Source organism: Brachyistius frenatus, unplaced genomic scaffold (genome assembly GCF_029030835.1).
Source record: "Brachyistius frenatus isolate BFR_SWC_R1_liver_20210118 unplaced genomic scaffold, ASM2903083v1 Contig_58, whole genome shotgun sequence".
NCBI classification, from domain to species: Eukaryota; Metazoa; Chordata; class Actinopteri; family Embiotocidae; genus Brachyistius; species Brachyistius frenatus.
Genome location: NW_027210657.1, coordinates 1,060,315 through 1,075,446, shown reverse-complemented (window position 1 = coordinate 1,075,446; position 15,132 = coordinate 1,060,315). Strand labels below are relative to the sequence as shown.

The following is a 15,132-nucleotide window of genomic DNA, read 5'->3' as shown; positions in this document are numbered from 1 at the left end:
TATGAGCTCCCTATTATTCTTGGCATAATAACAGGACGTATTTCTTTTTCATGGCATCTCCACCTCTCCTTCAATTGGGTGCAGAAAGTGCGATACTTCTGTTTCAAACTTAAAACACGTTCAGGGTCACACTAGCTTCACTTATACTTGTTAACAATAAGCACATTTACAGCCTGAAGCTTTTATTAAAATTATACACACTGTGTTGGACAAGTGCAGTTATTTTCCTGTTTACACCTGTGGCGTGTATACGGATAGTTTTAAATGATAAAAGTCACTGTTGTATACTCTGCAGCAATCTGAAATACTCGGGCACCGGCTGTAATGCACGGACATATAAATTATTGTCTTTGTTTTGAACAAGTTGTTGAACGCACTGAATGTCACTTCAAATCCAAAATGGCGAACGCGTGAGGTCACAGATCGCAGCCCAATCAGCGCATCGGTCCGCTGGACACCCCACGTGGGGGTAACGCGCTGTGATTGGTCCTGGGTGCTAAACTCCTCCGGAGAACCCAATTGGCTAGTGCAGGGCCCTCTCTCGGCAGTCGGGTCCTCGTGTCAGTGCACAGTCTGTGTGTGGTACAGCGCGCGGCGGAGGAACTGGGTACCCAACGGCAGTCCGGCGGGGTGTTTCACAACGGCCGACATTTTTTTTTTTAAACACGAATAACCGCTTTTAGTCGCCAAATAAGATTCTCCGGACCTACTGGAAGATTCGCGTACTGGTACTGGATCTAATACAGGTTTACTTTGAAGTTGTCTGCGGTCAACAACTCGTCCCAGTCGAGGGGTTTCCAGCGTCCGACCGGACGGAGCAACGCTCTCCGCCTCGGGATCACCGGGGTTTTTTAAAGGACTCTCGGGGCCGAAGAAGAAGAAGAAGTGTCTGAAAAAGAGAAACGACGACGGACATTTTCCGCTCTTCTTATCAGTCTTCGGTGACAGTTACAAATCAAGGATATTACGCTGTGTGGATACTATTTTTTTTTTAAATTTTTAAAAAATTGTTTTTTTTTCTTTACCTGTGCAAAGGGAGGAATCAGTCGAGACAAAGGTAAAAACGGCTACATGAAGAGAGCCGCTAACGAGACGGGTGGTGCTGTTGGTGGTGTGGCTTTATGGCAGCCGACTTTGAAAGCAGCAGCTCCTTGTTTTCTGATCTTCCCGGACCACCAAAACAACCGTTGCGTGTGTTCTTTTCCCTTTATGGAAGACAAGTCGTTAGATTTACGAGAAAAGCCGAGCATCATGTCGCTGCGGCTGTGATCAAAACTATAAACTTTGGGATTTATTTGATTCACGGGATCAAAACGCATTGTGCTCGTGTTTTTTTTTTTTTTTTTTTTTTCCCTCACCGTAATGCAAATCGAAGCGACATATTTAGATTTCTGACACAAAGTGGGAAATGTTTTGAGTATTAAACAAACAAACAAACAAAAAAAAACCTGCCTCAAGGAGAATTTAAAAAAACCCCACAAAAAACAACCAGTTCATTTTCATTTTTAACGTGACGGATAGTAAAACCAGCCCGGTTGAGTTAGTACAAAGCTTTAATTCGTGTTGTTTTAGGTGCTGTGAATGTGACCCAGCTCCTCCGCTGTGCCCCGCTTTCTGTTTGTTTAGGTACAAAGAAAGGCCGAAGAGGTGATACATCCAGTGGTCGGGGTCTGAGTGTGCGCCTCGCCGCCGAGAACAGGGCTTTGTCCGCCGCCATCCTGCGTGCGTAGGGGAGGGGGGAGGGGGGGGTGGTGGCGGTGATTTACCGCACCTTCACTGGGATTACGAAGAGAAAGAAAGAGAGAAAACACACCGATTCCCCTGTGTAAAGGACTCGACATGTATCCACAAGGCCGGCATCCGGTAAGTAGCTGTCTTTGTCACTATTTGTAAATTGATGCAAATGCGCCGCCTTTCAAAATAGCCTAATTAGCTCGTCAGAGTGGAGCTGCTGATCTACACCTTACTATTTATGGTCTGCATCGGTGCTGCTGAGGCGCTTCACTCCTACAGGAGAGAAGCTGGAAGAGGGTGTTTATGGGCAACAAGATGGGAGATTTCTTTTTCTTTTTTTTTTAAGTCAGTAAAGTAGATCATCACCTTCTCCTGTAAACCGACTTAATTTCTCAGGGTAGTTAGTTGTAGTTGAATTTTTATTGTGCTAAATGGTTAATTGTGCACTGAAATCCCACAACTGTATGTGTTTTTTTTTTTTTTTTCTTTTATCCCTCCTTCTCATCCCTGCATACCATGTAACACTATGTTGTGGACGGATTAAGTGATCCACCCCTGTCATTGCACATGTTGTTGAGTGAAAGCCTCTCCTCTGCTGTTCAAGGCTCAGGGGAAATGAGAAGACAAACCATGAAGAGGGAAAAAAAAATACAAATAAACAGTTTATCAAGAGAACGGAGGAGGAGGTTGCTGCGGCAAGAGAGAGATGGGATGTGTGATGATGTTATTTACACCTGTGGTATCTCCAACCTCACATTTTTCCAGGCACCTCACCAGCCAGGGCAGCCTGGGTTCAAGTTCACAGTGGCAGAGTCCTGCGATAGGATCAAAGACGAATTTCAGTTTCTGCAGGCCCAGTATCACAGGTAATGATGAGCCTACTGTAAACAGCATTGGCTTCCTGGAAACAATAGGAAGTGGAAGCTTCTACTGTTTTGTTCCATTACCGTAGCTTCATGCAGCAAAATACTAATGTAGCACACCGAATACATGTTTAAATGTTGTTTTTGTTGTGTGCCCTGCGATCAAGGTATTTGCTCTTGAATCCTTCTCGATTCTCATTACAAGTGAAACGTCATTGTGTTTCCCTCATCTCTCTCTTTAGCCTTAAAGTGGAGTACGATAAACTGGCCAATGAAAAGACAGAGATGCAGCGTCACTACGTCATGGTAAGAGGAACAATTGTAAAACTGTGAATCTGATTTAATGCCGTATCCGCCCTTTTGCCTCAGGTGAGCAGTCACAGGTGGTGCGGCCCTGGTGTTTTGTGGAGGCCATGTTAGATTGTTGACTCATGCCTGTGTTTTCATTGGATAAGAAGGTGCCGGGTGAGTGGAGGGGCAGTTGAAACTCTAGCAGGGGTCAAATGTCCAGCTATTGATTGTGGGGTGTGACGACTCCCCTCTGCGGCTCTGGGGTCCTCTTTATGTCCCACCACCACTCCTCCCTAACACACCCAACGTGACCCACTGGGGGTTAATGACTGGTCTGCTGGCTTTGTGCATGAATCAGACGGTTTCCTGTGTTCTTTTTTTTTTTTTTTTTCTTTTTAACTTCATAACTCTCCTGAAGTGAACCGTGGGGGGTCACAACCAGAGGTTTCTCAAATATGGGGAGACTTTGTGTGTTTTTCTCTGACCGTGAAGATAATAGACTACTTACTGCTTGCCATTGTCTATTAAATCTCACAATATTAACAAGAATACTTTATCTTGGATCCAGTGTAATATGGGAAATGTAATGTAACATATGTTCCACTTCATCAGACAAAAACTCTGCGCATGTAAAAAGGAAAAACAGTTGGAGTTAGCATCTGTTTTCGGTAATGGATTAATAATTTAATTCCCCTTTACATTCAAGATTCAAAACATTTGCTGTTTACAGCATCTTAAATGTGCTTCCACACATGTGCTTTTATATTTAAAAAAAAATAAATCCAGATTTAGGGCTTTTTTTGGTCAAAACCTGGCAATTTGAAGATGCTTCATCTGGATTTTCTGAGATTTTGTTGTCAGCAAAACAAAAAGCAGATTTGATGATGATGACAATCATTTTAGTTCCAGCTCTCATCACAAAACAGTCCTATTAAACATCTAAAACCAGTGATATTAAATGATTGTCCAGCTGTACTACTCACTGAAAATGTTAGTGTAGTCTACATTTTGCTTTGTGCTATTTGTACTGTGTACCAGAGCTTTCACCTTTTTATGGAAAGTACTCTTGAGAATTGAGATAAGTGGCTGATTTCTATCAAAGTGCTGGGTTAAATAAGGGTAAAATGTAAAACAGTTTCAATACAGCAATTAAATCATACTACACTCGGTTCAGAGCTCCCCGATGATCAAATAGAGACAAAGAAATCTGTGCCTCTGTAAAGACAACCCAACTCAAAGGTTCTTGCTAACGCAGACAAATCCTCATTGTGTGCATGGAAAAAGAACAATCTTGATCTGACAAGTGATGTAACTTAGACCTCACACTTAGCTTGTGTATGTGCACACTTATCTTGTTTTTACATGAAAAGAATGACTCTAACCAAACGCAGCAGTACGTTTGTAAAATATTATTTTCCCTGTGTGGAACCAGAAGGTGGTGGGAGTACCTATAATAAATGGAAGCTGTTTGCTGCGTGTTTGATAAACAAGGCAGACAAACTACTCGGCTTTAGTTTGTATCTGTTGGTGGGCTCACACGCTTTTGGCAATCAACGGCAGATAATGTTGTATTCAATAATAGTATCGGCTTTGTTCTTATTTTTTGAAGCCGCAGACGGTGTTTGTGCTCAAAGACAGGCAGAGCCCTGTCGAAGTAAACAAGAGCCAGTCTGCCTGCTGCAGCTACAAAAAGTTCACGAAGTTGTCAACCTCTGGTTAATGTCGGTGTGTCTTTTATGGTTTACCTTTCATCTGCAACAGCTTCTCTTCTATTGTTTGGGTGCTTTCGAGGACTGATAAAAAATAATCATATCAGTCAACCACAGTTTTTCACAGCCAACAATTTTTCAAATGTTCTGTCTCCTCCTTTATTTTACAGTACTATGAGATGTCCTATGGGCTCAACATCGAGATGCACAAACAGGTATGTAGCCATATCAGAGATATTCTGTGTACAGCCAAAACACTGATGGTTCTTTTGTCCCAGAGTGATTAAGGAACATAAACACACACACACACACATACATGCATACCTGACCTTAGTGTCTACCCTCATCCTTAAATGCCTTTAGGAGACATACACATACTGGCATCCTGCAGTGAAAACGCTGACAACAGTAAGGGCACGCTGCCTGATGGGGATGGTTTGATAAGATTAAACTGAAGTATTTGGCAGACAGTCTGAGAGGATGTGTGTGTGTGTGTGTGTGTGTGTGTGTGTGCGTGTGCGTGTGTGTGTGTGTGTGTGTGTGTGTGTGTGTGTGTGTGCTTCATGCCTGCTCTATTCTGTGTCTGCCTCCCCAGTGCCAGTCGGGCTAAAAGCTCATTAGTTCAGCTGCCACCCAGCACTGGGCATCATGCTGCAATGGAGTCGACTTCCACAGGGAACAAAATAATGGACAGTTCCTTCTGCACCACCCAAAGAGCCATTTCAGTAGACTGGAGGCTTGATGGGAAGGTGGAGGGGGGTAGATACATGTCTTCCTAGCCTCAGAAAGAGTGGCCACGTTTCACATCAGGCTCCTTTGTTTTGCCTCCAGTTGTTCTTTTGGTCTGGAGGTAGGTTGGACTGGTGTTTGTGGAAACCAAAATACTGAATTAACTTTAACATTAACTTAAATTCTGCTGAAGGTTCCTTGTGCAGGACACGAAAAGGTCAGGAGCCCCAGCAGAGCTTTGACCTTCATCTGGATGAAAATAAGTGCTTTATTCAATGACCTTGTTATGTATTTTGTCTGCTGTTAAAGGCATGTTGACCATCCAGTCGGTGTTCTCAGTTAAGTATGGTTTTGAAAAAAAAATCTTGAGAAGAAAACTATAGGTATATCAAGAAAAATTGGAAAAATACCAGACTTTTGGACTGTTGGTTAAACAAAAGTAGCTCTCATGGCACTACGGATCCTACTTATATTATCTGATAATGAAAAAAGTTGTTATTTGAAGGTCGGTTTTTAAAAAACTGAATTCAAAATTCAGTATCGCACAACAACCTGTATCGTTTGTCACATACCTGTAAGATGTCTGGAGGTATTTTGAGCATGTCATCTGAAGAGTGTGCACAGATTCAGGGGTTTGCACGCCGTCTGGTTGGCTGTAATCAGTTTGATAACTTTTGGTGTGATTGGATGTTTGCTGGTGTCGACAGGAGGTGTTCCCACACACAGCCCTAAATCCAAAATCACCCCTCTCTAAAAGTCAAATTACACCTGTAAACAACTCTACATAACAACTTGATTTAACTGAAGGTGTGACCTCAGGCCTTTTAGTCAGCCGTGTGAAACCCAATCCGCATAATGTTTTATTCTTTGCACTTCAAAAGAAAGATTGACATGATCTCCAGATGTCCCTCTTTTATCTTTCGACACTTACGTTTCCATTTTCTCTGATTCGGACTCGCCTTGTGTTTCCCTGTCGCCTCTGCCTCCTCCATTCTCCTTCTCCGCCTCCTTCTCGTGCCCTCATGTCTTTTCACTGCTCCCTCTCTCCCACCCCCACCTGTCTGCCCCGCCACCCCAACTATGTGATGTGAATGATGGCCCTTGTGTCATTAGCTGTGTGATATGATGTATGAGAGTGGGAGTCTGTCAGAGAGGGAGAAAGAGAGATGGAGAGAGGTGGGGCGGGTGGAGGCTTCATGGCCCTCAGATCCAGAAGGTTAATGGCATCAGTGGGAGGGTAGCCCAGTTGGAACAGCAGCGCACTGCGCAATTCATCAGGCGTAGACGTTTTTTTTTTTTTTTTTTTTGGTAGGCACATGATTGTGTGTGTGTGTGTGTGTGTGTGTGCGCGCGCGCTAACTAGGTGTGTTTTCTGTTTATCAATGAGCTAAGCCTGCCCACCCCCTCCACGTTCTTCATCTTCTGTCAGGCACTTATCACCAGCAAGGAAGGAGATTGAAGCGATGCAGGGTGGGGGTGGAGCTAGTTGTTGTGGGTGGATGCTGGTGGTGGTGGACAAAACAAGTGGGTAAAACAAAACAAAAGGAGGGGGTGGCAGGAAAGGAGTGAGGCTTCAGGGTAAATGGGTTAATCGACTTGTCCTCTCCTGTGCATCTCCTTTGTTTATCAATAAGCCCGGTGGAGTCGACGAGGCTCTCTGAATAATGCATGACTCCTGCCACCTCCCTTCCTCGCTCTCCCTTTACCCATCCCTGGTGAATGAGGGTTTGTGATGACATCAGCGAGAGGTAAACAGACGGCCCTTAGCAGTCCCTGTTATTGGTACGGAGGGAGGGAGGCTGGATTATTGGATGTAGGCTTGTGTTGCAGATTTATTGCGGTGTGAAAAAGACGCGATCAACTCACTTTGTGTTGTTATCACGCCAAAGCTGGATTGAAAAGCTACAAACACGCACGCACGCACGCACGCACGCACGCACACACACACACACACACACACACACACACACACACACACACACACACACGCGTGCATTTCAATAAATAGATAGTCACATCATCCCTACATGGTAACACCAGTTGTGTCTTTACACACAAACACACCGTCATCCAAGTTCTAGCAGCCACACAGTTTTCCCTCCGGCTGCTGATCTGATCGGTTGCTATGAAAGGGATCTGTGTGACTGCCGGGGGGTAATTTGTTTTGACAGTGTCTCTTATGATGGCAAAGAGTGCAGGGTGGAGGTAATCACCCTCGCTTGCTGTCAATAAGTGATTTTAATTAGCGCAGCTCATTAGGCGGCCTCAGCAACGTGCCCTGCTGACTTTGTGGTGGGGGTTGCTTTGTTTTCGCTGTTGTGGTCCCTGTTTATGTCTCTTGTACACTTGCCAACATTTTGATTTCTGTTCTCTCTTTGGTAAATTGAAAGCAGCACAAAGTCCTGTGCCTTGCTATTATATTTGACTGCTTAACCTTGTGGCACCTTAGGTCGCCATTTTGTGAATCTGCTGTACGTATCCATTTCCTCACTTGTTGAATGATTGGGGGAAACAGAGAGAGTGCTTTATCAAGGAGAGTCATGTCCGTTTCCTGGAGGAAGAGGGTGAAAGGAGGAGCAGAGGGAGGGAGAAAGAGAGCTTGTGCAAATGAATAATTTATACAGGATTCCTGGAATTGTTTGCCAAGGTGATGATGGCCGATCTGTCTCAAAGCCAAAACAAACTGACTACGAGAACACACACAGTCTCTCATGGGAGGTTGACGAGGTTACTGGAGGCTGTGAGACATGCTTTATTTTGATAGGCAGGCTAGGAGGAGCTGGTAGAGCGGTGTTACACAATGAAGGTTCGGTGTATCTGTGTAGTCAACCAGCTGATGATGAAACTTTTGTGTGTATGTCTATAGATGTCACCTGCATAATTCAAATAAGTATGAAAAAGATATCGTCTACATGATGATTTGAACTCTTAACGAAATCAGATGTAATCTGTTGGAAAACCGCTCATTTCCATGGGCCCCCCCTGCAGAAAAGGATGCTGCTTCCTTTTTGTGTTTATGAGCTCAAAATAGAATGACATGCACATGCAAAACATTCTTCATGCATTTGTAATGAACAAGATACCTCTAAGTGCCTCTTTCTTCCTCTGCTCTGGCTGAGAAGATAATTCCCAAACAGCCATCTCTGCCCCCCCCCTCCCCCATCATATGCCACTTGTTTTCCTCGCCAATTGAATCCTCGTCAGAGACTCTGCTCTCCACTCGGGGGCTAATGCCTGGAGCGACAAACAGCCAAATGGCTTTCAACGCACCATTGACAGAGGGATGCAATGGAGAGAGAGCCTCTCCAAGCTCTGATGCTACTAGACAACCCTGAGTACCTGTAATTGTGGAGCTGCAGTGAAAAGCTTCTGCTGGCTCAAAGGCTTCTGTTTTCAGTGGCTTTAAGTGACAATAAACTCTTTCCAGTGCCTGCCTCTGCCACTAAAAGCACTGTGGAAAATAGTGCCTCCAAAGTAAAGTGGGAGTCGTTATGAGCGCTGCGAGTCATTGGATGTGTTATCAGTGTTTTTCCCCTTCAAAATGGCTGTCAAAAAGTTGTGCAAATATGCCGTGTGCCCATTTGCCCTCCTTAACATATGTGAACTCTGTCTGAACAGAGTGGAGTGACTAAATTTGAAAAGGAAGGACAAGTTGTAGCTGATAATGACAGCGGCACAGTTAATGAGTTTACAGTAAGTCTCTCGGGTTGGCTGTGAGTCAGCTTTGCCCTGATTTTGCAAAAAATAAGCAGCAAAAAGAAAAAGAAAAATGGATGTAAAGGAAGTCTGTCCCATTGTTTTGTCTCCTCGCGCCAAAGCAATATTTCAAGTTGGGCCGTAAATTTTATTGGAAGTCACGGGTTCAGGAACAAAAAAAACAGCTCAGCGTGATGTCAGCTGTCAAAGCACCAGGTGCTCCCGCTTTCCTTTCAGAATGAATCGTTGAGAGAAACCTGTGTTTATAGCACAGCACACTGAACAATTCAACAAAAAAGGCAGAGTGCACCTGAATTCCATGAATGTTTTGGGCTTCAAATGGCGGCCCTGAAGTGGTGATTTGCTGTGAACAAATGGATGCCTTTCTGTGTGAGTGAGGGTTTGTAATGTAGTTGCTCTACTAGCTGAGTGTATCAGCATACCGCTGTTTCTACAATCCCCATGTTGCTCCCATTGCAGCCATTTCCAGAGAAGTGGTGTGATACTGAAACACTCTTAGCCTACTATGTGTCATTGTATCCAGCCCCCGCTAATGATGATGGTTTATGAGTCTCCAAAGAGCTCCCTCCTTCTCTTTCTCCCCGCCTCTCTATGTCAGCCCTCCCTCCCCCTCCTCCCCCGTGTAGCCCCCCTCCCCACTTCCCCACTCCCAGTTATCCCTCATTAATTTCCCGTGCCGATCAGATCGACAGGCCGAAAATTCAATTTAATGACCTGCCTCTGTGCTGCGCCTAATATGATTTTACAGGCTGTTCTGGTCAGAGCCCCAGCCCAATTTACATAACGATCAGCCGTGCCAGATAGCGTTGCCCCAGCAACAGAAGAGGGGGAAGATGAGAGAGGAAGAGGAAGGAGGGAGGGCACAGAGGAGAGTAGTGGAGATTAGCATGAAGGGGTGTGAAGAAGCATTTGGAGGAGGAGAGGGAGGGAGGGGAGAAAGCACAGCGCGTCTGAGGTCAGACGGGGGTTGTGAGATAATTCCTGACAGGCCAGCAAAGGTCCATCCCCTCCTCTTCGTTCCTTCTTTTCCTGTCTCCCCCCCCCTCCAAAATGAAAAGAGTGACATAGAGGTTGTGCAGAAAGCTACTGGCACCTCCTGTCCCCCCTCTCCCCCTTTCTTTCTCCCCCTCTTTCCTCCCTCCCCCTTTCACAGTCAAACAAGGTTAAGGAAGAAAATGAGTGGAATGCAGCAGCGTATAAAACGGCGGGAAGGACCTCTTCAACCCACACACACCTGCTGGGCCTCCACCCCTAATCTCTCACAATCAATTAGTTCACCTCCCCGGTTCAGTCAAACCACATTACCTTAGTGTCAAATCAGAGGGTTTCACTTCACCATTCATCACCCCCACACATACCCCACCCATTTTTTTTTCTTTATTATGCTTTCTACTTTTGTGTTCCTCTTCTTCCTCTCCTCGTCTTCCTCGCCCCCCCCCCCCTCCCCACTCTCTCTCTCTGTGGAAAGTGCAGATTTAAAAAAAAAGAAAAAAAAAAAAAGAAATAGGCTTGGGCAAAATGTCTTGGGACCTTCAAGTGCGGTAGGCGGGCAGTGCCCCGTATCCATTTGTCCAAATGCAGCGCTGTAAAGTGCTCTACGTACACCGAGCGCTGCAGTATCGTCTTACTCTGCCAGCTAATATTCTGCGGTCGATACCAAAGATGCCTCTGACAGATAGGGCCAGAGTTAACCTGTCTGCTTCAGCGTGCCCCACCCCCCTCTGTATGGGCAGTAATTATGAAGTATGGACCTCATTAGGCTCTCTCCAGCCAGATGGTATTAGCATATTTCAGCCTCCTAATGAAATAAGGCCCGAGTCTAATGGAGGCAGGAGAGAAGGGGAAGTAAATTTGTTCTAAGGCGGTCCCTGTTTAGTTAAGAAATACACTGCCTGCCCTGATGGATGCTGCACACATTAGTGTTGTTTTATAGGTAATTTAACTGCTCAATTCTTCTGCAGTATACTGAAAGATTGTCATTCTCATGTTTGCTTTCTCTTCTCCTACAGACTGAAATTGCCAAACGCCTCAATGCAATTCTGGCTCAGATCATGCCCTTCTTGTCACAAGAGGTAAGTGTCAACCCAGCTAACAGCGTTTTAAAGATGACAATGAGAACCATTCCTTTCACAATGTCCTGTATGTATACAGGACATTGTGAAAGTGGCTATTGTGCAGAGACCTTGGAGTGATAAGGCATCTAATAAAGTGCAAGGCATGAATGCAGTGGATTTAGCAATACAGATTTTATCATTTCAATAATGAAAAGGTTATCGGAGTGACAATTTAAGGAGCATAACCCACCAAATAATATATTTTAATCTGAGATTTTATGAAAGCTAGTGCATTATTTTAATCACACATCAGTTCTTTATTCAAGATTCTCTATCATGTACTGTCCCGCAGATGCATACTATAGTAAGACTGTAGGAAGGCCTATTGTGCATTATAAAGTATTTTTCCTCTCCGCTGAAAGGTCCATTTGTAAACTTATGTAGGTGAATCATCGGACGAGGTTGTTTTTTTTTTTTTTTTTTTTTAATGAATTCTTCTCCATCAGGAATCTAATCTTTGTGTTTGTGTCCTGCAGCATCAACAGCAGGTAGCTCAGGCTGTTGAGCGTGCCAAGCAGGTGACGATGACTGAGCTGAATGCTATCATCGGGGTACGTGGACTTCCCAATCTGCCTCTGACTGTGTGTATACCCCCTCTTCTTCCTTCATTTGACCTGAGGCCAGGGGCAAAACTGCATGCACAGAGGAGGACCGGCAAGCGTGTTACATTACGCTCACGGGTTTATTTCACCTTTCTGCGCTTCAGCTGAAGTGTTGCATGTCAAGAATAACCTGGGAAAGGGCAATAGATTCAGGAGAAAAATAGGGGTGAAAAGGGGATAAAAGTAGCTTATCGCATTAATCTCCAACCATTTTCTCTTTCCTGTCTGTGGCATTTGAATGTTCAGACTGAATACAAACTGGTAATGCCAACGTCCTCCTCCCTCGTGCAGAGTTGTCCCCGTCTCCAGAGGTCTATTATGGTTTTATTAAGTTAACAATGTTTGCAATGTGCTTGTCAATGTGATGTTTACTGCTGTAGTTTCTCTGATTGTTGGTTAACCGTGACCCGACAGCAGGGCAGAGCGCAGTTCCTAACTGCTGCTCTGCTCAGATTATCTCTTCTCAGGCAGAGTCAAAGAACATCTGATATATAGCAATACAGTCCAGACTGAGATCAGATCATGGTGTTTCTCAGATTTCACTTTGGCTGCACTTTAATTAGATAAAAGGTTCCAGCCAACAGGCTTACCCCTACCTCTGACCCAATAGTAGGAGGAATTAGAGTGGTCAGGTCAGGACAATCCTTGTGATTGCAACAGAGATTACAGCAGTACGAATTTAGCAGATACTGAACGTTTGGTAGGTGTAGTGGATAAAAGATTTAGCCTGCATTCAAGGAAAGGGAAATCTCCTGCTGTTCCAACTTGAAGTGTTTGCACATTATTCCCTGAAGTTACTGCAGCTGCTAGCATCAAGTCACGTCATTTCACTAGCCTAAATTAGCTCTTTTTAGTGGTATGTATTGTGCTTTGTTGATAAGTAAAACCAGACAGGAACAAATACTTTCCAATATCGTTCCCTCAGCCAAATTGAATCCGTTTGTGTTCATATTGGATTTTATTTACATGTAACTGCCAGGAATGGTGGATTTGCCTCCATTTTGTTAGACGTTTGTTGACTGTACGTCTTTTTGCCAGGCAGGAGATATTGTTGCAATCAGAAATCCCCTGATTTACAACTCACAGCCTGTTTGTAAACAGCTTTTTGTCACTCATCTGCTCAGATTTGAATAACAATGTGTGCATGCGGCCAGGATATCCCTAGTATTATTTCTTACTAGGTTCTTATTGTTTTGAACAAATATTGGCTCTAAGCTGTACTCTTTTACCCTTTCAATACTAAGAGTTTTATTTTCATCAAAAGATTAATTTAAAAGCATCTGCAGCAATCCAGACTTTAATGGAGGAAGGAGTGCACTTCAAAAACCAATAATTGGTCTATTAATTGTTTCCACAACCCTAAACACACAAAGTCCAGCCTGGACAAATAGACATTGTAGTGATTTGGTCTTCCATCTGCTTATATTTAAAAACTATAAGCCTAGCTGCTTTTTAATAGCCAGCTGGGACCTGGATAAGTGACCCTTTTGATTAGCCCTCTGTAGAAGAGGTTAGTCAGCGGTTAGTTCGTCCCAGCGGCAGGAGGTCAAGTCCAGTGAGAGGCGGATATCGAAATTCGATTAAATTAAATGAGCAGGGAGCACAACCCACAGTTTTATAGGTAATTACTCCCTATTTCCTACAGGGAAACTGTCCACAACACGACTGACCCTGCCTTCATTAAGGATGGGCAGGGCCAGACTGCACACACACTAAGACGAGGACATGTCAGGTGATCAGTCTCCATGTCCCCTCAGTGTGGCTGAGGTGGTGCTGCCGTGGTGTCGTCATGAAAGTCTCAGATACTCCCGACAACATCAGACAGATTTCTACAGCAGTAAGATCACACATTCGATTTGAGTGGAGACACACAAACACTAAAGATAGATGTTTGCCCTGCGGGGACCACCTGGAGCTCTGAGTGTCAGTATGTGATGCAGTATGTACAGTGTATGCATATTCACAGTATATTAATGTCCCCCAAACACAGAACCACCCTCTCCTCCCAGCTGGAGGTGCCTGAGGCCAAATGCAACACATTTATTTCCACAGTAAACTAGTGTTTGACATTGTGATGCCTTTTGTAAATTTTAAGTTATTGCTTCCATGATATTAAACAAAATCATGAGTTTCTTTCGACCGAAGTGGGCTGAGCTGTGTTCAGGGGACTAAAAAGCTGAGGCAAAAACACAAACTGGTCTCCACTGTTTTGCATAAGTTTTGGCCAGAGGCGGCATATGATTGAGTCTGATTTGACAAGTGTCAGAGGTGGCGTCTCATTTCCATGCGCCTACCCTCATTTCCATGATTTCAACGTAGGGCAAGATTATAGCTGGATAACAGTTAAGGAGTCGGTTACAGATGGTGTGCTGTTTATCACGTTTCATGTAAATGCTAATCTGTGGCACACAACATAAACTTTTACACCGCCTGGTTTTGCTTTTGATGTCACTGGTTCTTTTGATGTCACTGGTTCATTCGCTTCTTTACATGTCTTATTTGAATATGCATATTTATTTCTTAGAGTAAGAGTGACTCATGGTTAGACTTATCAACATCCACACATTTTGCTACAAGCAGTTATTGCATAAGGTTTTTTTTTTTTTTTCAGAATTAAGATCCATCGACCGATCATGGTTTTTATCCCATTATTTATTTTTGTATGTTATATAAAAATACATTAGTATCACAGTGACTTTCTTTACAGACCCAAAGATGAACTGATCAATGAAAAAAACAAAAACAATCTGCAGATAAATTGATGAACGTAACTATCAGGTGCAGCCCTCTTGTTGTTGTTTGTTATCATTTCTGGCTGAATTTCTCCTCTTCCTCTCTCCTGTGACCCAGCAGCAGCAGCCGCCTCATAGTGTCTACCCAGCCTTCATGGTCAGTGTTCAGAGGAGAAGTGTTTCGAATTGCCTGCTTGCCGTCTTAATGTCTGTTTTTTTGTGAGGGGAGATTATGCCTTTTGGAGACAACGCACAGCTTGAGTGTGTTTGGATATTTTGGGCATCTTGTCCTTTGTCCGCCCGACTCGGGTGCCACTGATTTGACAGAACTGACGACTAACCTGAACAATGCTCCCAATGTCTCTTGTCCTACTGCAATACTGTTTCATTCTCCTTTTAATGTACGTTGCATTCTTATCTTTGTGGCGACGACTGAAGAAAATATGATGAGCTACAGAGGCTGTTGTAAAGCACAGAATAAGTGGGTAATGCGGCGATCATTGCCAGACTTATTAAGCCAGTCTGCCAGCTGGTTTGTGCTGGTGCTGTTGATGCTTGTTCCACCTGACAGTACCGTTCTGCAGGGAGCCAGCTTCGCCTAGTTAACTTTAATTGCCTGTTTCCTGTGGAAGTTGCCTGAG

At 44.1% G+C, this 15,132-nt stretch overlaps 1 protein-coding gene across 17 annotated transcripts in view; it reads left to right on the top strand.

Moving 5' to 3' along the window:
• Window positions 1-578: 578 nt before the first annotated feature.
• Window positions 579-15,132, top strand: part of tle3b (TLE family member 3, transcriptional corepressor b) — a 29,651-nt gene continuing 15,097 nt past the window's right edge. For 5 of the 17 annotated variants that reach the window (XM_069705648.1, XM_069705656.1, XM_069705646.1 and 2 more), the window contains exons 1-8: window positions 579-1,057; window positions 1,627-1,863; window positions 2,500-2,600; window positions 2,840-2,903; window positions 4,768-4,812; window positions 11,053-11,115; window positions 11,634-11,738; window positions 14,610-14,648. In XM_069705648.1, coding sequence (XP_069561749.1) covers window positions 1,840-1,863; window positions 2,500-2,600; window positions 2,840-2,903; window positions 4,768-4,812; window positions 11,053-11,115; window positions 11,634-11,738; window positions 14,610-14,648 — 441 coding nt within the window. In that variant the 5' untranslated portion in view covers window positions 579-1,057; window positions 1,627-1,839. The remainder of the gene's footprint in view (window positions 1,058-1,626; window positions 1,864-2,499; window positions 2,601-2,839; window positions 2,904-4,767; window positions 4,813-11,052; window positions 11,116-11,633; window positions 11,739-14,609; window positions 14,649-15,132) is intronic. The other 12 variants (XM_069705649.1, XM_069705647.1, XM_069705645.1 and 9 more) reach the window with 5 other exon arrangements.